The sequence below is a fragment of the Colobus angolensis genome, unplaced genomic scaffold (genome assembly GCF_000951035.1).
Source record: "Colobus angolensis palliatus isolate OR3802 unplaced genomic scaffold, Cang.pa_1.0 Scaffold8, whole genome shotgun sequence".
In the NCBI taxonomy this organism is placed as follows: Eukaryota; Metazoa; Chordata; class Mammalia; order Primates; family Cercopithecidae; genus Colobus; species Colobus angolensis.
Genome location: NW_012121820.1, coordinates 9,527,227 through 9,553,449, shown reverse-complemented (window position 1 = coordinate 9,553,449; position 26,223 = coordinate 9,527,227). Strand labels below are relative to the sequence as shown.

The 26,223-nt window shown below is 48.8% G+C and overlaps 1 protein-coding gene across 1 annotated transcript in view; it reads right to left on the bottom strand.

Moving 5' to 3' along the window:
- The window catches only part of JPH2 (junctophilin 2), an 82,397-nt gene that overhangs the window by 25,569 nt on the left and 30,605 nt on the right, over nt 1–26,223 (bottom strand). Inside the window, exon 2 of the mRNA XM_011929199.1 lies at nt 25,829–26,221. Within this exon, the coding sequence (XP_011784589.1) occupies nt 25,829–26,221 (393 nt within the window). The remainder of the gene's footprint in view (nt 1–25,828; nt 26,222–26,223) is intronic.

Sequence of the window (26,223 nt, the reverse complement as noted above, 5' to 3'; positions counted from 1 at the left end):
CTCCCCACCCCCACCATCCCCATTCCTGCTCCAGTCATCACACCATTTCCTTCTCCCCCTCCCCTTGCCCCTTCAGGCCTGGGGTATAGCGGCTCTCGTGGCTGCTGGTCCTGGATGCCTTAACACACCTTGTTAATTTTTCTGCCCACATCTCTGCAAACAGCACCTTCATTAAACTCTCCCCAGTTAAACACCTGCAATAGACCCTGTCTTGCCAGGACGCAGACTTAATACGACCCTTCTGGATACTCTGAATGTGCATAAATTATACTCACTCCAAAATAAATAAATACATATTTTTTAAATCTCACATCTATTGGTACTAGAACTTTTAGAAGTGTGGTTTCATTTATTCCTTACAACAATCCTAGGGGGCAAGTATTATGATGTCCACTGAATAGGGAAACTAGGCCTCCTTTGGGGGCAGCCACACAGCTGGGAGGTTCTGGGTTGGGATGGAACCGCAGTCTACCTGATTCCAAAGGCTGTGCTAAGCGGATCCCTAGCACCCTTGCTCACTGGCTTCCAGTGTGCCCAGCCGACTGGGGCCCCAGCAAGAGGCCAGAGAGGGCTGAGTATCGATTCCCCTTCTATCTCAGGGCAGGATGGCCCTAGGGTAGATTCAAGTCTAATCTCCTGCCTATCAAGCAAGAAGAAGAGGGAACAGCCTGGGTTAAAACCCAAGTTTCCCAGGCTGGTCCTGTTCCATCTGATGCTCTCTAATGCCTTCTTAGAGCTGGAAGGCATGACTGAGATGTAGGCAGGGGGCGATATAAATAAATATATACTTATATATATAAAACCACCTGCTGTGCCAGGTGGCTAACCATTTAGCTGCTGGGTGCTGGGAAAGACCAAGTGCACAGAATACCAACAAGGGTAGGGGGGATGCTTGGAGGCTGCTAGTTACAAACCAGTACAGACTATTTCAATATTTAACAATTGGCATGACCATACCTACTGGGGTGCCCAGCTAGATGCTAACCCTGGATGTAAATGTTCCTTCTTATGCTTCGTCTGGTCCAGAAACCTTCCCAGAGGCCACCCCCAGGAAATCTGGTCTTAAATCTCTGCTTAAAACCCCACAGTGCCTTTCCTAGTGCCTGAAGGATGACATGGAAATGCTTTCATATGACTTCATGACTTAGCTCCTGCCAACGTCTCTGGTCCGACTCCAAACTCAGCCTTCTAGTCAGACAGAAAATTCCAGTTCCTCAAATGTGCCCTGTCTATTGTTTCTATGGCTGGGGTGAAAAACTCCTACTCATCCTTCAGGACCCTTCCGCAGGATAGCTCACCCTGACTGCCAGCTGTCTACCCTACTGTCTCTTGCAGGACCCTTCCCCAGGATAGCTCACCCTGACTGCCAGCTGTCTACCCTACTGTCTCTTGCAGGACCCTTCCCCAGGATAGCTCACCCTGACTGCCAGCTCTCTACTGTCTCCTGCACTTTGCTGCCAGGTCACTTTGTCTTCCTCTGTTTAGTCTGTGAGTCCCACAAGAGGCAGAAGTGTCACTGCTGTGTGCCTGTCACCAGACAGAGGCAGAGGCTGGCACAGAGCAGGATTATTTATCCGAAAATATTTAGGCTCACCAGGAATGTGCTGGATAAACGTTTTGTTATATGAATCCCATATACTTTGACTGTGAGACTCACAGAGCTGGATGGACCCTCAGAAATCATCTCATCTAAGACCAACACAGTAACAAGAAGGGGAAACTGAGGCTCAGAGAAGTCTGTGTGATCATTTTTAATTTTCAATCATTGAAAGTCATTGTGATTGTTACTCTGTTATAGATATATTGGAAGTGTCATGTACTACATGACAGGCCCCATTGTAAGTGCTTGTACATATCATGTCACTTTACCTGAACAGCAGCCTTATGAGAGAAACACTATTATTATCCCCCTCAGTGTACACTTGAGAAAACCGGGACTCTGAGCATTTCAATAACTTGCCCAGGACAACTTGCACACAAGTTGTCAACAAGGGATGGAAAGTTAGTACAGGTCCACAGGAGGTGCTCATGGAAGCCTTGGGCAATTGTGCTGACACAAAAATGTGATCATGTACCATGGATGAACAGAGGGTAAAACCAACCCCAGACCCCTTCCAGCTTCTTGCCTGGGGAACCTGGAGGCTTTAGATGGCCTAGGAGTAGAGAACATTTCTCCTCAGGAAACACAGACAGGATAAAGGTCCTGCCACCCTCTCCAGAGGGCCATGACTATCACTGTGTTCCTGAAGGGGGACGAAGTCTGCTGGAAAATGGCCTCCCCATTTGCCTACCCTGCTCCTTGGGTGCAACCCAGCAAGAGGATGCTGAATCCCCTGGGACTCATCGCCATCATCATCATCATCATCATCGTCATCGTCATCGTCATCACCATTATGAATAGGCAATACTTGCTGCACACCTACTAGGTGCCCGGCACTTGCATATGTTTTCTCAGTTAATTCTCACAATATTCCTTAAAGTAGATATCACTATCCCCACTCTGCAGGTGAGAAGTTATGTAACCCGTCCACTCCACAGAGCCAGGAAAGGAAAGCCAGGAATTCTGTTGTGGCTTAACACCAAAATAAGAAGATGGAAGCATTAGTTACGACTGGAGTCAGACAACCTGGTTTCAAACCCCAGCTCCCTCACTTCCAACTTGCATGATCTTTGCCAGGTCATGGAACCTCTCCCAGTCTCAGTTTCCCCATCTGTAAAATGGGTTACTAATAGCACTTAGCGATACTAGTAGCCACTTCTTGTAAGGATTACGTAAATTGTGGCATGTGAAGGGTATATTCATTCAGTTGTGACAAGTATTTACTAAGCACCTAACACTCTTTCCTGCCAGAACCCAGACTCATACAACCCTTTTGGATATTCTGAATGTGCATATAGTATAGAGTATATATGTACATTATGTGTACCAGAACCTGGGCTAATCTTGGGGTACCATTGTGAACAGGAGAGACTCGCCTTCTGGAGCTTACAGACCAGCTCAGCATTGTGCCCAGCACATAGTAGGCATCCCATGAATGTTAGCTGCTAGTTTTTGTTATTATTACTTAGTAGGTTTTCTTCCCAAGGGTGGGGCTGCCACCCTGGGGCTCGCCTGCTCAGGAGCCTGCTGACTTAGTTCTTGGTGTGCTCTGCCCCTGCCCCGCCCCACCCCACCCGGGAGCTGGCCTGCAATGGCATCTTACAAGGCCCCAGTCAGCAGACATCTCCTGCCTAAATAAGGACAAGGCGCCCAGGAGAGCTTTCTGTGAGCCGGAGGAATGTGACAGCTGAGTCCTCCCAGCCCAGCAGCCTCCCCCGCCTCCGGCCCCTCCCCAGGTGGGGCTCAGCTGGGGCATTCCAGCTTTTCCCAGAGCAGCCCCCAGTGTCACTGACACCCACTGGCACCCCACCCCAGGCTGCTCTAAAAACTGATAAAGGAGCTCTGGGAAGGAATTCCAGGCAGCTCCATTTGCTCCTGGGGGCTGGCGACCCTGCTGTCACAGGGACGGGGGAGGAAGAAGCCACCAGGAGGGGCCGAACCCAGCCTTCCTCTGGACACTGCATCTCTTTGTTCAAAGCGCACTTCCAGAGATCAGATTTGGCCCCAGGCCCCGTGCCAGGTACTGGAGGTCCAGAGGAGATTCCAATCCCGTTGCCTTACCCCATCATAGCAGTCACAACTGGGCTAAGTTTTTGAATCCTGCCCTTTCAAAGATTGGATTTTGAACAAGCCCTTTCAAAGACTGGCTTTCCTTCTCTCTGAGACTGGGAAGAGGGAGAGGAGAAATCTGTCTTTCAGGCCAGTGTCTCTAAAGGATGGGATGCTTTCTACTGGCAGGACCAAGAATGAGAAGAGGTACCAGACTATTCATTAAGTAACATTGTAGAAAGTACATCTGTAAAAAGAGAAAAAGTTAAAAAAAAACTTTTTTTTTTTTTGAGATGGAGTCTCGCTCTGCTGCCCAGGCTGGAGTGCAGTGGCCTGATCTCAGCTCACTACAACCTCTGCCTCCCGGGCTCAAGCAATTTTCCTGCCTCAGCCTCCTGAGCAGCTGGGATTACAGGTGCCCGCCACCATGCCCCGCCAATTTTTGTATTTTTAGTAGAGATGGGGTTTCACCATGTTGGCCAGGCTGGTTTCAAACTCCTGACCTCAAGTGATCTGCCTGCCTTGGCCTCCCAAAGTGTAATCCCAAAGTGCTGGGATTACAGGCGTGTGCCACCGCGCCTGGACTTTAATGCCTCTCTTACACGCTGTTTTTTAACTGAGAGCATAGCAGCAAGCAGACTTGAGTCTGAGTTTGTTTGTTTTATTAGACAGAGTCTGGCTCTCTCGCCCAGGCTGGAGTGCAGTAGTGCGATCATGGCTCCCTGAAGCCTCAACTTCCTGGGCTCAAGCTATCTTCCTGCCTCAGTCTCCCGAACAGCACCTGGGACTACAGGTGAGCACCACCACACCCAGCTAATTTTTTTATTTTTTTGTAGAGATGGGGTCTCACTAGATTGCCCAGGCTGGTCTCACAACTCCTGGCCTCAAGCAATTCTCCTGCCTTGGCCCCCTCAAAGTGCTGGGATTATAGGCATGAGCCACTGCACCTGGCTGAGATTCTAACAAGCAACTGGGGGATTTAATGATATTTTGCTTCACTGTATTCTTTTTCTTCCTTTTCTTTTCTCTCTCTCTCTTTTTTTTTTTTTTGGCTAACGTTTTCTCATCTAATCCTAGATTTCTATTTATGGTAATGATCTAAAGTTTATTTATGAGTAAATTTAGATTTAAGAAAGTTAAAATAGTTTTTAAATAGTAAGGGGATCCAGACGGCATGCAGACTCAGTGTGGCTCAGGAAGGTATGGCAGTGACTGGCATTTGGGAATTGCTGCCTTGACCCAGCTGCCACACCACTGTGCCTTTGCCTTGCCTCGTCCTCCTGTCTGCTCTTCCATGCTGACCTCACTGGGCTGCCCTGGACTCCCTCTGAGCTAAAGTCATCTCCCAAAGGACCCATAGTAACAACAGCTGCCCATGACTGGGATGTGGGAAAGGCCAAGCAAGGAAGTGAATCTGGGCCGGCTTTTTTTGCCCCCAAGGACGAGGCAAGGAGAGCTCAGTACTCCAGGAAATGGAGACCCACAGAGGGGCAGGGACTTGCCCAGGGTCATTCAGCAAGTCATTGGCAGAGGCCTTCCCACCCTAAAACAATGTGGATGGGAAGATAAAATGGGACAACCACCACAGACAGCCTTTGATCCGGCAACTGCGAGTTGGGGGAATTTATTCTAGAGATACACCAACCCATGGGTGAAATATTGATCCAACACAGCAAATATCTGGAAACTACCCAAACATCCATGTTCAACAATGGGGACCTGATTCAATAAATTATGGCACAGCTATATAACAGAATTCTACACAAGCACTTAAAAACTGATTAAGTTCTATATTTGGAAAAACATGAATAGATCTCTAATATACACACAGCAAAGAGAAAAAAGCAAGATTCCTAACAGTACGTGTATCCTACAGTATAATATGCTACTTTTTGTGTAAAAAAAGAGAAGAACAGGAATCCATGTATTTGCTTATATTAGGTTGAACGGTATGAAACTGCCATTTTATAGGTCAAACCTGGTCAAATATTAGCAATTTCATATTTTCCATCTTAATAGAAAGTAACTCTGGAAGGAAAGGAAAGAAACTACAAACAAGAGTTGCCTATGGGGTGTGGAGGTGGCAGCAAGATGGGGCCAGGGAAAGGAGATGGACTCTTTACAGTAATACTTTTCTAACTGTTGGGTTTTGAACCAAATGAAGGTATGTTTTTTTGTTTTTTGTTTTTTTTTAATACGAAGTCTCGCTCTGTTGCCCAGGCTGGAGTGCAGTGGCGTGATCTCGCTCACTGCAATCTCTGCCTCCCGGGTTCAAGCGATTCTCCTGCCTCAGCCTCCCGAGTAGCTGGGACTACATGAGCTCGCCACCATGCCCAGCTAATTTTCTGTATTTTTAGTAGAGATGGGGTTTCACCGTGTTAGGCAGGCTGGTTTCAATCTCCTGACCTCGTGATCTGCCTGTCTCGGCCTCCCAAAGTGCTAGGATTACAGGCATGAGCCACCGCGCCTGGCCGAGATTTTTTTTTAATAAAGGAAAACATCAGTAGGGCCTCTTAGGGCAGGCTTTCTGCAACACGACACCCGTCTCTATATCCATTCCAGCTGGGTGGTCAGGGAGGACCTGTGCAGGCCTGAGCCCAGGGGGCACCCCAGTTTAGCTTCTGACAAATCCCTTCTAGAGAACCTGCTCTGTGGCATTTCCCACCCTCCACGTGGTGAGTCAGAGCTCCAGGGGCCTCCACCCCTTGGGCCAGGCTTCTGGCAAAGCTACAGCAAGTTCTGTGGGATGATGGTTTTGGCACCAGGCTGCCACGACTTTGTAGGAGTACCCTCTTCCCAGACAGGGCCACATGAAGCCAGGGCTGATAGGAACAGTGCTTCAGCAGCAATGCAATAGGTCCCCACAAGGATATGGCTTGGTCAAAGGTAGCTCTGAAAATGGATCCCCACCCCTGCCCCTCCCTCCTATCTTGTCCTGTGGCACATGTCCTCTAGCAGCCTAAGGAGAGAGGTCCTCCCTGGGATGATCGCTGGGATTATGGAAACACCTGGGAGATCTCCACAGAGATCTCACCCTTCAATAACACCACGAAGAATCACTGAAGAAAGAGTATTCATAGAGTAATTTTTAAAAACTGCCACTATTGAAGACTGGTGTGCAGTATTTGACACGGGTTATATCTCATTTTACCCTCAGTGGTAAGTACTATATCAATTTCTACCACCTCCCACACTTGGAGAAACTGAGGCTCCGGGAAGTGACGTGCCCAAGGAATGAGTGTTATCTGACCCCAAAGCCTGTGCTCTTGACCATGAATGATGTTTGCGCCTCTGTTTCTCCATCTGAAAAATGGAGAATGAGGAGATGTGAAAACAGAGGTGCAGTGAAGGGACTAGAGATGCGGTGACCACGGAAGACTCGGGATTATTAAGGTCACAGTCTTCAAACCTCTGCAAGGATGTTGACACAGACATTGCTAGCTGCTCACCAAATATCCACCCTCTCCCTCTTTCCCACTAACAGAAGCCTAATTTGTTCAGGGAAGCAACGCATCTGGCTAAAAATATTCACCTTCCCATTCTCTACATCTGGGGAAGGTCTTCCCATCTGCATGGAGAGAAGCTGTTGCATTTGGACCTCTGCTGCCTGGAATACAGAGGTGAAACTAGGTGTGCAGTGGCTATCTCTGAATATGAGGACAAAAGCCACCCTCTATGGACACAGGGTGGGAAAGGCAGATGGAGCTGGGTCCCTGAGGGCGTCATGGAGCTGCCATTCAGCCTGGCACAGCTTCTCTGATCATATTATGTGAGAAAATAAGCCCAATGGATGAGGCAGTAGAAGCAGCTTTTTTTTTTTTTTTTAAGAGAAAGGGTCTTGCTCTGTTGTCCAAGCTGGAATGCAGTGGTGTGATCACAGCTCACTGAAGCCTTGAACAACTGGGCTCAAGGGATCCTCCGGTATAACCGGGACTACAGGTACGTGCTACCACACCTAGCTAATATTTTTATTTTTTTTATTTTAATTTTTGTAGAGACAGAGTCTCAGTGTGTTGCCCAGGCTGGTCTGGAACTCCTGGCCTCAAGCAATCCTCCTGCCTCTGCCTCCCAAAAAGCTGGGATTACAGGCAGGAGCCACTATGCCCAGCCACAGGCAACTTCTATTACCTGCAGCTGAGCACGGTTCTAATCTACACAGTCCTCAAGGACAGCACCAAGGCCTGTAGGTAGAAGCTACAGAGAAGCAGAAAGTCCTTCTGGTTTTAGCAAATCCAAAAGGCAAATCTATCAAAAGCTAGGCTGGACCATCTCAAGAGATGGCGAGCTCCCCATGCCTGGAGAGACAGACGCAGTGACTGAGTGACTGAATGACCACTTGGCAGGACGATGGGAAAGGCATTCTGACATTGGCTGGGGTTGGACCAAACGGCCTTGCATGCTTTAATCATACCCACTTTGGGAGGTGAGGAAAGGCCCCCAGGATGCGTGCCCAGTTATGTAGGGGCAAGCGCGTATGCCCTACCATGACCTGCAAGGCCCCTGAAGGCACCATCCAATAGAACTTCCAGGGATGAGGAAAATGTTCTATATCTGTGCTGTCCCAGCTATCGAATACTTGATACGTGGCTACTGAGACTAGAAGGAAACTTCTCCTTTCTTTAACTTCAGTTAAACAACCACAGGTTACTAGTGGCTCCCAGATTATACAACGTTGCCATCCATCCCCGCCGCCTCCTCACACTCTCTCTGGCCTTTTCTACCACTGCTGTCCTCCGCCTCACTCCACTTCAGCCCCACTGGGCTCCTCATTGTCCCCAGAGCACGCCAAGCACATGCCCACCTCAGGGCCTTCCCTGGCCCCTCCCTCTCCTGGGTGGCTCTCCCTGATGCAGCCCCCCTGGCCAACTCTTTCAGCTCCATGTCTCTGCTTCAATGTCAACGAGGCCTTCTTCAGTGAAGCCAGCCCTGACCATATATTTTGAAAGGCAACTTGCCTGAACACAGGCTCTGTCTTTTTTTTTTTTTTTTGAGACTGAGTCTTGCTCTGTCGCCCGGGCTGGAGTGCAGTGGCCGGATCTCAGCTCACTGCAAGTTCCGCCTCCCGGGTTCACGCCATTCTCCTGCCTCAGCCTCCCGAGTAGCTGGGACTACAGGCGCCCGCCACGTTGCCCGGCTAGTTTTTTGTATTTTTTAGTAGAGACGGGGTTTCACCGTGTTAGCCAGGATGGTCTCGATCTCCTGACCTCATGATCCGCCCGTCTCGGCCTCCCAAAGTGCTGGGATTATAGGCTTGAGCCACCGCGCCCGGCCTAGGCTCTGTCTTTAAGTACCTCTGTTGTGTTGTCTGTCTCCCCAGCGGGAGGGCAAACATCATGAAGGTGGGATCTTCAGGTTTTCTTCCCCAAGAGCCTAGAACATTACCCGACATGGAGCAGGCTCTCAATAAGTACTTATTGGATGTATTTCAAGGCTGAAAGGAGTAACACGGGGGGTGCCCCATGCTGTGGGTTCTTCCCACTACAGGGTGTTTAAGGCCTGATATTAGTCAGTCAACCGGGCTTCCTGGGCCACACGCACCTACTGGGTGCTATGCCAGGTGCTGGCACCTGGGACCGGGGTGTCAGGGGCACATAAAACAGGAAACCCAGACTAGAAGGGAGCTCAGAGCTCCTCTGAGGAAGAAACAGTCAAGCTGAGTGAAGCCAGATGAAAAGAGTAGGTGTTCGTGCGAGAGTAAAGGAAAAGCATTTTGGGAAAATGGAACAGCATGTGCAAAGGACTGCAGGCAGGAAAGAGAATGGCCCTTTGAAGGAAACATGACTGAAGGCAAATGATGGGGGGAGTGGGATGAGATGAGGCTGGTGGGGTAAGTGGAGCCAGATAGGAAGGGACTTGGGGCCCAAAGGAAGGAATCTGGAATTTCTCCTAAAAGCAGCACCCCTGGTGCCTGCATCCCAGTTCCTGTGTCTACCCCTAGTTTCCCCTGTAGCTGCGGAGGCAAGCTCCATGTAAGGTCGGACTTACCCAGCACTGTCAGGATCCCATGCAAGCACAGCTGTCCACTTCCTGCCCAGAGCCTGCTCTGAGGCTGCAGGAGGCCCCTTCAACCTCTGCCACATGGGAAACTCCCAGTGAATGCAGCACTGGAGCCTGCGTCCATCCTTCAGACCGACAATGCTGCAGGTCCTGAGGCCCGAGCTGGATCCAGTCCCTGTGGTCCGCAGTGATGCCTCAATAACACATACCTGCACTGCTTGTCCTTCTTCTGTCTCTCACACTCCCCGCTCCTGCCCTCTCAGCTCCTCCCTCCTGGCATCACCTCCCCAATAAACTATCTGCACCTGAATCCTTGTCTCAGGCTCTGCTTTTGCAGGAACCCTAACCAAGGGCCCCACGAGAGTTTTGTACAGCAGCATGGCACGTGCAGGCTGACATTTTTTAAAGCTCATGCTGGTTATTGTGTGGAGAAGACTATGGGGGCAGGAGGAGGCATGACAAGCAGTGAGGGACACTTGCAGAGGGGCAGTGAGAGGGGCTGGTAGCCGGCACTGGACTAGTGGCAGTGGAGAGAGACAAATAGGGGATGGAGACAAATACGGGGTGGTTGGCTCCCCCAAAGAACCAGGGGCTCGAGAGGCAAGGAGGGATGACATGGAGGCCAGGCTTGGGTCATGCCTGGCTTTGGGAACCAGCCTCACCAAGTTCCATCCCTCAAGCCCCGCCTGGCTGTGAAGACCTGCTGCAAAGGGGTTATTTTTAGAGAGCTGGGTGTGTACTTGAAGGATTTAAAGACAGGCTTTATTTTTAACTCCACTCCCAATGGCAGGGACTCGCTGGTATGGACTTAGGAAGTCAAGTGGAAGTTGGACTGGGCTTTGGAAACCCAGAGGAGAGAAGCGGCATTTGGGGAAGGATGAAGCTTAAGGGAGACAGCTGGCCTCACCACGTTCTACTCATCTCGAGCTCCGGCTAAGAACGATGATAAAACTGCCCAGGATCTCTCCTTACCAGGCACCCACAGAATGCCGCGGCCACACGAAACCCTCTACAAACATCACCTCGTATGGTCCTCACTATAACCCTGGGGGAACAGGGCTGTTACTGTCCCCATTCTACAGCTGAAGAAAGGGAGGCTCAGGGAAGACCGAGGACACTTGGTGGGCAAGTAACAGAGTGGGATCTGAGCCTCGATTCTCCAGCCTCCCAAGCCTGCACTCTCAGTCGCTCTACCATTTGAAAGCATGGCCAGGCACCGAGGTCCAGGCACGGAGTGTCAGCCTGGGAGCAGCTGAGAGACTTTCTCTTCCCACCGTGGTGAAGAAGGTGGAGTTTGGCTCAGAGAATGGGAAGCCCAGCTGTGTCAGTTCTTGTTAGTTTGTACCGGTTTTCTTATCTGTGAAAAGGGCTAATGTAATAAATAGCACCTCCTTCATGAGGCTTAGATGAAATGAGGCATAGAAGGGAACTCAGTGTAGAGGCTGGCAGGCAGTGGTGAGAAGGGGGCACCGAGAGATGCCCTGTCCATGGCAGGCACTGCTCCCAGCACTGCACATTTATCAACACCAACATCACCCACTCCTAGGCCCCACGGGGCAGGTTCTCTCATGATCCCCGCCTTAGAGATGAAGAAATGGAGGTACAAGAAGCTTAAGAGAAGGCCACTTGCCCAAAGCCATGACGCCAGTAAGAGTGCAGGACTACAGCCCAGACCCTGACCCTGGCCTGAACTCTCACTGACCCTGGGGCAGCCACTAGCATTCTCATTTTTACTATTAGATCAACACTCTTGGTCTGGGCCCTTCCAGCACTGACCCGAATCCCTGGGGCTCAGCTCAGGAGCCAGGAGCAGGGCCAAGCACTGGTCTCACTGTGGGAAAACTCTTGCATCTGTGGGAAAGGGACGTTTTTCTCCTGAAGGTGCAGGCTACTGGCCTGTGTGTTCTCTGACTCTGCTACTTGGGCTAAAAAGTAAAGCTGGGCCAGGCACAGTAGCTCACGCCTGCAATCCCAACACTTTGGGAGGCTGAGATGGGCGGATCACCTGAGGTCAGGAGTTCAAGACCAGCCTGGCCAACATAGTGAAACCCCGTCTCTACATAAAATACAAAAGTTAGCTGGGCGTGGTGGCGTGCCTGTAGTCCCAGTTGCTCAGGAGGCTGCAGCAGGAGAATCACTTGAACGCAAGAGGAGAAGGCTCCAATAAGTCGAGATTGCACCACTGCACTCTAGCCTGAGTGACAGAGTGAAACTCCATCTCAACAACAACAACAACAAAGTAAAGCGGGAAACATTCTGAAGCTAGGTCCTAAGCACCATTTATAGAGGTGGAAGAGATAAAAACATCCTTTCCACTTTGCAGAGTTCTGTCTTCTTTCACTTGATTTATTAATTGTGACCCAGAAACCAACTGAGGCTTCACGAGAGCCTCCTCCACCCTGCCTTCCAGCCACACTCCTCTCTGCTCTGACCGGGACTCCCTGCACAACCCTAGCTGGGTCTCTGCCTCTTGGGAGGCCTCAGTTTCTTCATCTGTGAAATGAGCACATCGGGCCTCCTCTTCCCTAAGGCACCTTCCAGCTCTGAGCAGCTTTCTCTGACGACTGAAGGGAGCGTGCTGCGTCTTTTCTCTAGTTCGCTACACTCCAAGCTTGGAAGGCCTGGTTCCCCCAAATGCATGGTCACCATTGTTCTAACATCTCCCTGCTGCCAGAGACCCAGGCAAGCTCCTCTCTCTCCCCAGACCACTCAGCCTTGGAGTCACAGCTGCCTCGTGTATGTCTCGAGAATCCGGCTCTGACAACTCAGGAAATTCCATTCACTCCTGCACCTCAGTTTCTGGGCACAAAGGGATTTTGTCCATCTGGTCATTCACAAAGGAGGGATGTGGTGAAGGGCAGGAGTCCGGGGTCGGGGGCCTTTCCAACGCTTCAAGCCCATCCTCAGGGAATTCAGTCTCGCTTAGTGGAACCTCCTACCTATCCAGGCGTCTCAGGAGGCGAGCCAGAGACACTGAGAGAAAGGACAGACATAGCCTCTGTGGATATGGGCAGTTGTTTGGAGGAGTGTTGAAGGTGGCCACTGGGTTCACGGAACACCAGATTTTCTTTAAACAGTTTGGCAAAGACGCAAAAGACTGAGAGCACATAGCGCCAGCAGCAAGGGTGTGAGGAAGACCGCACTCGTGTACACTGTTAGGAGGGTTATAAATTGAGTGCAACCCTTTTGGATGTTAACTTGGGTTCTCATAATAATTAAAATGCACATTCTTTTTGACCCCCAAATTCTATTTGCAGGAATGTAACCCATAACCCATAAACTGCATCTCCCTTGCGACGATTATTCTTTAAATATTTGTTGAAGATATACTGGAGGGGTGGGGTGAGACACTGGATGGGGTTGGCTGGATTTTTGCTGAATTCGCGCAGGGATACCATGGCCCCTGTCAGGAGGAACCAAATTGACCAAATTGACATTTTGACAGTAAACGTCAGGGGTCAGTCCCTTGCAAAGGCCCACATGAATCGCCATTATATTCCCAATGTATTCCAGTGCTGCTTGAATGTCCCTGTCGGGATACATCGCCTGGCTGGGCCATTCCTTTAACCAGCCCTGTGAGCAAGGATATTGGTCCAAGGCTGTCCACTGCAGACTCTCTTATGGTCAAGAAAACAGGAAATGGTTTCAATCTCCATCAAAAGAGATCTGGTTAAATGAATCATGGTACCTCCACACTATGGACTAGCATACAGCGGCTAAAGCGAGGAAGATAAATCTATGTGCATAACGTAAAAAGATCTCAAAACATATTACATCAAAAACGCAAGTTACAGAACATGATGTAGGTAGTCCTAGTTATGAAACACAAAAACAAACAAAACCAGAATAGGTAAGTAGAAGAATTCTATAAGCAAATTGTAAACAACGGTCACTTTAGAGGTGCAACCAGGGTGGAAGTAGAACAAGGGGTTTATTACCTTTTTATTTTGTATGTGTATGACCTTCCTTGGATTTTAACGACAGGTATGCTGTTTAGAACAATGTAAGAAAAGAAAAAAGGAAAGAGAAAGAACTCACTGTATCTGAAGTGGCAGCATAGGCTGGTGGCTCGGAACATAGACTTGGGTCCAGAATCTCAGCTCTGTCGCTTACTGGCTGTGGGACTTAAGGCATGTTAAAAACAAAACAAGGGCCGAGCATGGTGGCTCATGTCTGTAATCCCAGCACTTAGGGAGGCTCAGGTGGGTGGATCATTTGAGGTCAGGATTTCAAGACCAGCCTGGCCAACATGGTGAAACCCTGTTTCTACTAAAAATACAAAAGTTAGCCGGCAGTAGTGATGCGCACCTGTATTCCCAGCTACTCGGGAGGCTGAGGCAGGAGAATTGCTTGAACCTGGAAGGCAGAGGTTGCGGTGAGCCAAGATCACACCACTGCACTCCAGCCTTGGTGACACAGTGAGACCTTCTCTCAAACAACAGCAACAACAACAAAAGCAAACAAACAAAAAAACCTCTCTATATGCCTAAGTTAGAATTAGATGAGTTAATTTAGCTGAGCACTTAGTGGCCGCCACATATTAAGTCCTCAGAGAATGTCATCCAATAGTGTTGGCCATTATTATCCCAGATCTCCTGGGATTGCCCGAGATAGCTGAGGCTGAGAGGCGCGACTGGAAATGGGTTCTGAGGCTGGGTCAGCCCCCAGGTCTCCTGACTCCCTTTCCAGTGCTCCTTCTGCTCTACGTGCCTGCCTGTGTTTCTGACACAATGGCCTTCCCCTAACAGAAGAGGAAAGGGAGTGTGGTGAGGAAACAAGGAAAGGAAACAAAGAGTTCTTCATTTCTTTCCCACCTGCTGACAACGTCCTGGATGCCGAAAAGGGGACTGTGTTGGGCAAAGGCGACCCAAGCTGCCACGTGGCCTTGGCTTCGTTACTGCCCTTCTCTGTGTGTGCACTCTGGGTATTTCCCTTCCCTTCTCCCCCATAATCTAAGGTGGGCATCTCTCAACACCTGCAAGCCCCCTGATTCAACACCAGGCAGACTGCCACCTCAACACTCTCCTTCCTCCAATTAAAAAATCAACATTCTCCCTCCTCCAATTTAAAAAAAAAACAAAAACAAGAAGGACAATTTGACTAATCGTGCCCCAGGATTCTGGAAGCCCAAACCCAGCCACCTGATGGTGCCACCAGGCCCTCTCTTCCCACCCCAGTGGTTCTGCCACATTTCAGGTCTCCACCATCTCCCCAGATCCCTGCAGCAGCCTCCTTATTGATGCCCAGCCTACAGCCTAGCCCTTGCCATACTTTCGCTACAAGAGCCACGGTCCAGGTGTGGTCATACACATTCGGGCAGGCCACTCCCAGCTCTCGTGGCTCCCCACTCACAAAGCAGGGCAGGGTAGCATATAGCACACATACATGATTTGTCCACCTGCATATTTGTCGTGTGTGTGTATGTGTGCATGTGCATGTACGTAGCCACACGTTGGTGAGTTTTCCTGCATGGATGTGAGAGCTCTGGGGTTTAGTGACAGATGTGCTAGGCCTCTCTCCCCGTTTCCCTGCTGCTCCATCCCACTGCCTGTGACCCTGCCCTCTCCTTCACCACCTCCTTCTCCCCTCTTCCCCGCAATCTCTGCTCCTAAATCAAGTCCTCCAGTTTGTTATGCAAAGTACTTAAGAACTGGAAGATTTCGTGCAGGAAACGGTGGTTCACGCCTGTAATCCCAGCACTTTGGGAGGCTGAAGCAGTGGATCGCTCGAGGTCAGGAGTTTGAGACCAGCCTGTCCAACATGGCGAAACCCCATCTCTACTAGAAATACAAAAATTAGCTAGGAATAGTGGCGCATGCCTGTAATTCCAACTACTGGGGAGGCTGAGGCATGAGAATTGTTTGAACCTGGGAGGCAAAGGTTGCAGTGAGCTGAGATCATGCCACTGCACTCCAGCCTGGGCAACAGAGCAAGACTCTGTCTCAAAAAAAAAAAAAAAATTAGAAGATTTCATATTAACCAGACATTACATGCCCCCGATGTGATACAAGATGAAGTACATAGAACTATTTATTAAGTTTTCATGCCAGAAAAATCTAATCTGAATCCATTTGAGACAGAATTTACAAGAAGTACAGGAAAGAGAGAAGCAAGTTAAACAGCACCATAAGGAATCAGCCCGACAAATACAGAAGATGTCATGTCATAAAAAAAAAATGAGAAGGATGGTTCTAGACTAAGAGATTTAGGACACAGCTCCCAATCTGAAGATAAAATTTAAACACAATTCTACTTAAAGTAGCAGCAACAAGAAAGAAATTTAGCAAAATAAGTATAAAATTGTACACTGAAAGCTACAAAGCATCACTGGAAAAAGTTAAAGACTTAAATAAATTGAAAGGTGCACCATGTTCATGGATTGGCAGACTTAAAATTGTTAAAAGGATAATATTCCCCCAGTTGACATACAGGTTTAACAAAATCCCAGCGGCCTTTTTTTCCCCTGTGGAAATTGACAAGTTGATGCTAAAATCCATATGGAAATGAAAGGAACTCAAAATATCCAAGATAATCTTAAAAAAGAAGAACAAAGTTAGAGGACTCACATTTCCCAACTTCGAAACTTAGTACAAAGCTACAGTAATCAAGATCAGCCTCTGGCATAAGGATGAATGTATACAGATCATTGGAACAGAATTGAGAGTCTAGTCAATGAATAACAACAAAAAGACAAATACAGGCCAGGGGTGGTGGCTCATGCCTGTAATCCCAGCACTTTGGGAGGCCTAGGTGGGTGGATCACTTGAGGCCAAGAGTTCAAGACCAGCCTGGGCAACATAGTGAGACCTCATCTTTACAAATAAATTTTTTTTTTAAATTAGCCAGTTGTAGTGGCATGCACCTGTAGTCCCACTTGGGAGGCTGAGGTGGGAGGATCACTTGAGCCTGGGTGGTGGAGGCTGCAGTGAGCTGACATGACAACATTGCACTCCAGCCTGGGCAACAAAGTGAGACCCTATCTCTAAAACAAAACAAAACAAAAAGATAAAGTAAATATGGAAAAATTACTAACAATTATTAAATCCAGTTAATGGGTACATGCGTGTTCACTATATCTCTCTATTTATATATATGCTTCATATTTTCCCATAATAAAAAGTCAAAAATGGAAATTTTTATAACAAAATGCAAACATCTAGTTTGTTTTGGAAAATCAAGAGTTGGCTGGGCACAGTGGCTCATGCCTACAATCCCAGCACTGTGGGAGGTTGAGGAATGTGGATCACCTGAGTTCAGGGGTTTGAGACCAGCCTGGCCAAAATGGAGAAACCCCTCCTCTACTAAAAATACAAAAATTAGCGGGGCGTGGTGGCACATGCCTGTAATCCCAGCTACTCGGGAAGCTGAGGCAGGAGAATCGCTTGAACCTGGGAGGCAGAGGTTGCAGTGAGCCAAGATCATGCCATTGCATTCCAGCCTGGGTGACACAGCAAGACTCTGTCTCAAAAAAAACCAAAAAGAAAGAAAAATCAAGAGTTGTGCTAAGATTGAATTCATGTTTCTCCAGGGCAGCCATTAGCTAGGAAGGGGCAGCTCTACCCAAGGAGGCTTGCAGAGACCGAGGAGACCTGGCTCCCATGGTCCCACCACCCTCTAGTCAGTAAGACACAAGCCTGCGGCCTGCCTGGTCCCTGGAACCTTTTAGCTTGTAACGTCAGACTCTCACTCCACCAGGCATTCAAAGCCCATCCTAACCTGGTCCTAGGCTGCCTTCTCGGCCTCATCTCTAATCTTTTCCCACCCACTCCAGCATTCTGGATGACTCATTGCTCCCAAAATATACCATGCACATTCCTACCTTCATGTCTTTGCACATGCTAGTTCCTCTACCTGGAACGACCTTTCTTTCTCTCTTTTCCACCTGGCAGACTCCCAACCAGAGGTGGCCCCTGCAGGGGGCTTTTCCAGACTTCCTTGGGATTGCTAGTTGCTCTTTCCGTTGGACCCCATCAATTTCAGCTCCTTCCTTCCTCTCCTCCACCACCGACTGTCCAATCCCTGCGTGGCTTCACCCTCAACATGGGAGTCCCCAGAGGACGCTGGCCACACTGATTCACCACTGGGTGCCCAGTGCCCTGGCACAAGCTGGCACAGGGTAAGTGCTTATTAGAGTTTGTGAAGGAAAACCAACCGAAGGTCAGATCGTGGTTAAGAGCATTCTAGAACCAGGTCACCTGGCTTCAACTCCCAGCTCTGCCATGACTCAGCTGTGCAACCTGTTTGAGAAACTTAACCTGTCTGTGCCTCCGTTTTTTCATCTGTAAAATGATAACAACAGTACCTTCCTCGCAGCGTTGTTTTAAGGATTAAATAAATTAATATATCCCCATTGGGCACGGTAGCTCACACCTGTAATCCCAGCTCTTAGGGAGGCTAAGGTGGGAGGATAGCTTGAGCCCAAGAGTTTGAGACCTGCCTGGGCAATATAGCAAGACCTTGTTCTCCACAAAAAAAGGGGGAATAAAAAGTTAACACATGTAAGGTACTTAAAATCATGCCCGGCTCCCAGAAATAAGGACTAGATTAATGCATATTAAATAAAAATTAAATAAGCAGACTCAAAGATGGGTAATTACCAAGACCCTCCCTGCGACCTAGTCCAGTGTCAGGCTCTCTTCCCTCCAGTGACCTGTGTCCCCCATGGTGTGGAAATGAGTGTTGGCGGTGCAGAGTCACAGCCTGAAGTGACACCAGATCCATTTTGCTTATTAGTTAAGGAAAAGGCCTCCGTAGGTGCCTATGGCTCTTTCATAGGTGCCTATGGCCTATGGCACTTTCGGTCAATCTCTTGCCAATTTCTCTTTTAATCAAAAAGAAAACAAACTTTAGGCTAAGTGCCTTTGGACATCAATAGCTTGACCTGGAACTTGAATAGCATTGTTCTGTTTTCAGAACTTCCCGTGATATTGATTTCGCATTTTCAACAGTGATTAGAAAGTCTTCCTTTTCAATAAATGTACTTACGTATTTTTTAAATAAGTTGATTCGAAGATGAAAATTAAGACAGTAAGTAGAGCCGGGCGTGGTGGCTCAAGCCTGTAATCCCAGCACTTTGGGAGGCCGAGACGGGCGGATCACGAGGTCAGGAGATCGAGACCATCCTGGCTAACACGGTGAAACCCCGTCTCTACTAAAAAATACAAAAAACTAGCCGGGCGAGGTGGCGGGCGCCTGTAGTCCCAGCTACTCGGGAGGCTGAGGCAGGAGAATGGCGTAAACCCGGGAGGCGGAGCTTGCAGTGAGCAGAGATCCGGCCACTGCACTCCAGCCTGGGCGACAGAGCGAGACTCCGTCTCAAAAAAAAAAAAAAAAGACAGTAAGTAGAGATGGTGTGTGAATGTAACAAAAACTGGGACTGGGCAGAAGATGAACATTTGGGAAGCACCATTGTGGGGACCGAGAGAGAAGACAGGGCCTTCCCTTGGGGCAATTTCATTCTTCGGTCAGTGCAGAATGATACAGGATTGATAATAACAGCTTACACTTCCTTGCATGCTTTCCAAGCACCGGCCCTTTACATGAGCTATTTCTTTTACTCTCTGCAGCACTACTTTCAGGGAGGAGGTAATATAATTCCCATTTGATTAAAGAGGAAAGTGAGCCCAGAGGGATGAGGTAACTTGCCTAAGGTCACACAATTTATAAGAGGCTGAAGCCAGATTCAAACCTAGGTCTATCCAATGCCACTGCCCATGGACCACATAGCTTCCTGCTCACCAGAGAAATTCAGCTCCCAGCAACTCAAAAAACCAACTCTCAGCTATGATCAGCTTCGGAGTTTTCAGAGCCAGCATGGGGAGAAGATGGAGGTCAGGAGCTGAGGAGATAGAAGACAGACAGATGCCACCCTGGTACAAAACCTGAGATACTCCAAATCTCACACCCTAGGACAACTGAGAACTCCGGGCCACGCCCTGCCTCTGCCACAGGGGTACAACAGCAAGACCAGGCAACAGCAATGGCAGCTGATGCTTACAGACTACTTCCTACTTGTCAGCCCTGTGACGTGTGTATACAACCTTCGTATAGAGGCTCTGCTTTAACCTTGTGAAACTCTTCGAGGTGGGTCTTTTAGAAATTAGAAATTTTAGAAATTAGAAATTTGAGGTCTAAGGGGCTGAGTCTAAGCCTTACTCTTCACACTCCCTGTGCTCCTTCCAGAAAACAGGCATTTATCAGGGTGTTGGCATGACAACCTGAAAACTTTAGGCGCCTCCCCGAACATACCAGCTTCCCTCCACAATCCAGTATCTATGACCTTAAAAGGTATCACAAAAGAGTTCTTAGCTACAAAATCAGAAGACATAAATCTAGTTCCCTCTCGACCGCTTTGTGGCTGTGAGTATATCTAGATCCTTTTCTGCACCTCAGTCTCCCCAGCTGCTCAGTGACAGGCTTGGGACTACTCTGAGGGCCCTGAATGGGTCTACAGCAACACTGTTCAATACAAATATAACATGTATCACACAAATAATTTTAACTGTTCTAGTGGCCACATTCAAAAAAGTAAAAAGAAACAGTGCAATTAATTTTAATAATGTATTTTGTCAAACCCGATGTATCTAAAATGTAACCATTTCAATATGTAACCAATATTTTAAAAATCATTAATAGGTTACTTTACATTCTTTTCATACTAGGTATTTGAAATCCAGGATGTTTCACATTTACAGCGCATCTCCATTTGGACCAGCCACATTCCAAGTGCCCAGTAGCCATGTGTGGCGAGTGACTACCATACTGGACAGCCCAGGTCAAGAATCTTTTTCAGTCCATAGCTCATTTTACAGGGAAGAGCTGTCTCATCTTTCTCCCTTCTCTTAGGAAAAATGTTCTGATTGTAGCCTCTGGGCCGACAAGTTCCACATAAGCCCGGAGGGAGGAGCTGGAAGCCACAATGGAGAGAAAGCCTGGGCCTGCCTGGGTGTGAAGAGGCTGTGGCTGCTGGGGATGCTTTCTGTCTCTCCATAGCCAGATTACTCACTAAGCCCCAGGGATGGGGAGACTCCCTGAGGAAGATGGCCACAATCCTGCTTTTCCTCCTGACCCCAAAATTCCCTTAATTGGAAATTCAGTCTGAGCTTGAAACCCATCCAGACAGCCACCCCCACCCATGGCAACATCTCCATGGGCACGCAGGACTCCTGCCTCAGACACACAAGGAATCCAATCCCACAACAGCACTGCATGCAAGAGGCTGGATCCCAGCTTCTCAGTCCCCAGCTCACTTCCCGGCTGTGGGCCTGGCAGCCTTTTCGGTGGGAGCTGGAAACCTCCACATGCAGGGGCACAGGCATTGGCAGGAAGGACCAGGAGGGCAAGGAAAATAACGGGGCGTCCCTCCTTCTCCCCAAACTTCCACTTCCTCACCTTTAAAATCAAATGTTGTTAGATCATAGCAATGATTGTCTCTACTGCTGGCTGCCCTGTGCCAAGCATTTTACAGGCATTACCTCACCTACTCCTTCTAACCACCCTGAGGAAAGAGGATCCCAGGGTCAGAGTGGTAAAGCAGCTTGGGCAAGGTCACACAGCTCTTCAGAAGAGCTGGGGTTCCAATTCATGGCCTTCTGAATCAAGAACCTAAGCTCCTTCCTGCTGTGCTCTGCCTAAGTGGCCCAGGGTGGCCCAGGACAGTCTGGGCTTACACTTGTCATAACCAATACATTTAGTGTAATTATTTAAAATGTTCCCTTTGGAAGAAGGAGCAAATCTTCCATACAGAAGAATTTTAAATAACATAGGTAGATATTTCCCCCTCCAAAAGGTTTAGCTGAATTCTAGACCCTTCTCCCTCTTGAGTATGGGCTGCACTGAGTGTCTGAATTCCAAAGGATGGAGCGGGAAAAGAGGAAATAGTAACTGTAAATCAGAGAAACTTGGCCGACCCACCTTAGCCAAGTGATCAAAGTTAACATCTTCAGTTTATGAGAAACATATCAGACAAACCCAAATTGAGGGACACTCTACAAACTATCTCACCAGTATGCCTCAAAACTGTTGGGCTGGGCGTGCTGGCTCACACCTGTAATACGAGCACTTTGGGAGGCCAAAGCGGGAGGATCACTGGAGGCCAGGAGTTCGAGAACAGCCTGGCCAACATGGCAAAACCCCGTCTCTATTAAAAATACAAAAATTAGCCAGGTGTGGTGGCGCACACCTGTGGTCCCAGCTACTTTGGTGACTGAGGCACAAGAATCGCTTGAACCCAGGAGGCAGAGGCTGCAGTGAGCCAAGATGGCACCACTGCACTACAGCCTGGGCAACACAGTAAGATCCTGCCTCAAAAACAACAACAACAACAACAAACTGTCAAGGACACACAAAAAAAGCAAAGAATGAGAAACTATCACAGACCAAAGGGAACCAAGGAGACCTGACAACTAAATGCAGTGTATGATCCTTCATGAAATCCTGAAGCAGGAAGAAGACATTCATGGAAAAACTAGTGAAATGCAAACAGAGTCTGGAGTTCAGTGAAGAGGACTGTGCCATGTTGGTTTTGACAAATGTATTATGATAACGTAAGAAGTTAACAATAGGGGAAAATGGGTAGAGTGTATGGGAACTCTTTGTATTCTTTTTGGAACTTTTCCATAAATCTAAAATTATTCCCACCTGAAAGTTTTATTTTTAAAAAGCGCTCCCTTTTACTCATAGAAGTGTTCAGGTTTAGACAATAAATTATATGAGCACCTGGTCATAAGCCTGGTCCTGCCCGTCTTAGACCATTCGTGCCACATTAACAGGATACCTGGGACTGGGTCATTTGTAGGGGAATTCTAAGGTCAAGGCACCAATGGGTTCAGTGCCTGGTGAGGCCATTATCTTCCTCCAAGATGGCGCCTTGCACACTACATTCTCCAGAGGGGAGGAAGGCTGGATCCTCACACAGCAGAGGGTGGGAGTGCCAATAGACAAAAAGGGGTCAAAATCACCCTTTTATAAGGGATTTAATCCCACTCATGAGGATGAATCACCTCTCAAAGATTAGTCTCAGAACTAATCACCTCTCGAAAGTCCCACATCTTTTTTTTTGTTTGTTTGTTTTTGTTTTTTTTTTTTTTTGAGGCGGAGTCTCGCTCTGTCGCCCGGACTGGAGTGCAGTGGCCAGATCTCAGCTCACTGCAAGCTCCGCCTCCTGAGTTTACGCCATTCTCCTGCCTCAGCCTCCCGAGTCGCTGGGACTACAGGCGCCCGCCACCTTGCCTGGCTAGTTTTTGTATTTTTAGTAGAGACGGGGTTTCACCGTGTTAGCCAGGATGTTCTCGATCTCCTGACCTCGTGATCCGCCCGTCTCGGCCTCCCAAAGTGCTGGGATTACAGGCTTGAGCCACCGCGCCCGGCTGAAAGTCCCACATCTTAATGTTACAATGACAATTAAATTTCAACATGAGTTTTGGAGGGGATAAACATTCAAACTATAGTCACCTCTAACCAAGAAGTTTTCAGAAAATCACTCATACCTTCTGTCCCTTTTAGTGATGCCAACTGCTCACACATTTATAGCAGTGTGAAGGTTACAAAGTTCAGCATTAGCAAGACGTGCTAGTTAAAGTTTTTGAATCAGAAAGCTAGAGGCTGACGCCTGGGTACTCCTACTTGCTTGCCAGGTAGTCTTGGGCATGTTACATTCGTTCCCTGGGCCTCAGTTTCCACATCTGTAAAATGAATTCATTGTATGATGACAATGACGAGTCATATTTATGAAGCCATGTCTGGTGTCTGGCACTGTAGTGGTGACTGTGATGGGCTACCCAGACTCCCCTTCAGGACTGATGGACTTATTTTTCCCACTCCCAGCTACTCAGAGAGTTGCCAGCTGTTAGCCCTCTCCAGGGATTGCCCTTGGCTGAAGAGAGCTGTCCAGCCCCAGTCAAGCCTCCTTCTGGAGGGTAGCCTGCATACAAACGTGGAGAGTATAAAAGATCCAGCTCCCTCATCCCAACTTGGGATGACTCTGAAGGTCATCTCCACTGCAGAGTATCCCTTACGGTTGGCTGAGGCTTTGTTGAGACTGCATTGCAACCCAGTGTCTCCCACCGCCCAGTCCGGCCTTCTTCCCCTCCCCACAGTGTTGATCCTGAGAGTGCTCCCTATACATTTCCTGCATGTTAATCTTCATCCCAAAGTCTGCTTCCCAGGGAACTCACCCCACAAGAGGATTGTGAGCCACCTGACCTGTACTGTCTTTCCTAACCCTTAGACCAACTTGTCTTTATAGATGAGATCATTGATATTAGAGAAGAAAATGGATCTGGCCAAGGACATACAACTAAGAAATGGTGGTGCCACAGATGGAGAAACTGACTCTCAGACAGGCCACTGATCCGCCCAGGTCAATGAGCTAAAAAATGGCAGGGCCAGGATTTGGCCCTAGGCCTGCTTAACTCTGAAGACCATGTGCCCAGTCTCCGGCCCAGGCCACTTGCATCCCCAGGAGGACTGCTACAGTTCCAGGACAGGTGAGTGCCTTTTACCACCCTCCTGCCAGACCACACTGCTGCTGTCCCTGCAGCTCACTCCAGATTTGCAAAATGAGAATAAGAATAGTATCTACCTCTCCAGGACCTTGTAAGATTAAATGAGTTAATATAGGTAAAGACCTCAGAACAGTGACTGGCACATACAGAATCCTATTTAAGCGGTGGGTTAAAAACAAATCATGTAAGTCATGTAAAGCTGCATCTGTGATGCACTCTAAGGACAGAACAGCGGCTGGCGATGGACCTCATCAGCTCTCTAAGGGAGTCGGGCTTGACCTGAGCTCTGAAGGAGGAGTAGAGGTTAAGTGGGTGGCAAAGGAACCAGTATAAACAAAATCTCTGTGGCAGGAGGAACTCAAGAAGGAAGAACTAGCATAGAGGGGAGAAATATCCAGGCTCAGGGAAAGAATGATAAGAAATAAGGCTGGGTAGGAGGGTGGGAACCTGATTATAAAAGGTCACTCACTAACTGGGCGATTTTGGACAAGTCACCTTATCTCTCTGAGCTTCACTTAGCTCATCTGCAAAACAGAAATAAACATAGTACCTATCATAAGGTTGTTAAAGGGACTGAGCGAGTCAGTATTTGTGAACCACTTAAAATTGTCTTGTACCTAGTAGGTGCCATAAATGTTTGGAGACAACATTAGAACTTTATCTGAAGTACAATGAGAAGACTTAAAGGGGTTTGAATGTAGATGATAGGGTGGGTGTTTAGTAGATGGGAGGGTGGACGGATGCATGGGTAGATGGATAGGTGGGGGGAGTTGAATAAATAGAAGTTTGGTTGAGTGATAGAGGTGGCTGGCTGGATGGTTGGATGACCGGGTGGATGGGCAGGAGTGGAGGTTGTTCTAATGGCCAAAAGTGTCGCTGGGTGGATAAATGGAAGTACTTGAGTGAATGGATGAGTGGCTGGATGCTAAGATGGGTGGCCAGGGGGCTGGAAGCAGCTGAGTGAATGCAGGTGATTGGTGGGTGAGGGGACAGGTGTGTGGATTGAAAGGGTATCTATATGTTAGAATGGGCATCTGGGTAGTTGGATGGGTGGCTGAGTTAATGGATGGATGGGTGATTAGCTGGTTGAGTAGGTAAAAGGATGAAAAACTGGGTGGGTTGGATGGAATAGAAGAGTAAATTTTTGAGTGAATGGGTGGTTGTTTAGGTAGATGTTAAGCTGTTGTTCAGGTGGATGTTCAGGCGTGATGTGGGACTGGAGGTGGTTGTGTGGGTGGAGGGGTTGTTCAGTGAGTGTTAGAGAAGTTAGTCAATGAAGGAACTGGGTGGATGTCTAGGTGGTTGACTGCGAGGTTGTATGGATAGATGGATGACTGGATGACTGGCTGGGTAAACAGGAAGTAGAATGGGTAGGGGAATGGAGTGGATAACTGGAGAGATGGTTGTTCAGGTGGATATTAGAAAGGTTGGGTGAGTGGTAGGGTTAAGTCAGCGGAGGGGCTGGGTGTAGTTGAGTGATGGATGGATGGATGGATGGATGGATGGGCGAGTGAACAGGAGCCACCAGCTCCAGAAGCGCCTCCAATTAACCCCCTGAAGGTGATGGGGGTAAAAGAAGCAGAATCGGGCTTGGAGACAGGGCCTCCTAGGTTGCCCTGCCCCAAGACCCCCTTCCCCGACGGGAGGCGATCCCTCCCCACCCCCACCGCTGTCCTACCTAGAGGCGGCAATCTCGGCCTTCTGGCGCGCGATGGCAGCGGCGCGCTGGGCGCCCTCCACACTGTGCTCCACTTTCTGGCGGACCTTATTGCTCTTGAGCTGCAGCATGCGGCGCTTGGTGCCCTTGACCAGCACGTTGTGGCGGTACTTGCCCTCCTCGCGGTGGCCGTCGGGCAGCGTGGTGCAGCCATAGCCGTGGCGCAGGTTGTCTAGCCACTCGCCCTCGTAGCGGAGGCCGCTGGAGCGTTCGCTCACGCCGAAGCCCGAGCGCTTGTCGTTCTTCCACTCGCCCATGTAGGTTTCGGTGGTGGTGGCGTCGATGTCGGCCTCGAAGGGTGCGGCCTCGTCGGCGCCCTCGGCGGCCTCTCCCAGGCTGGCGGTGGAGGCGGCGTC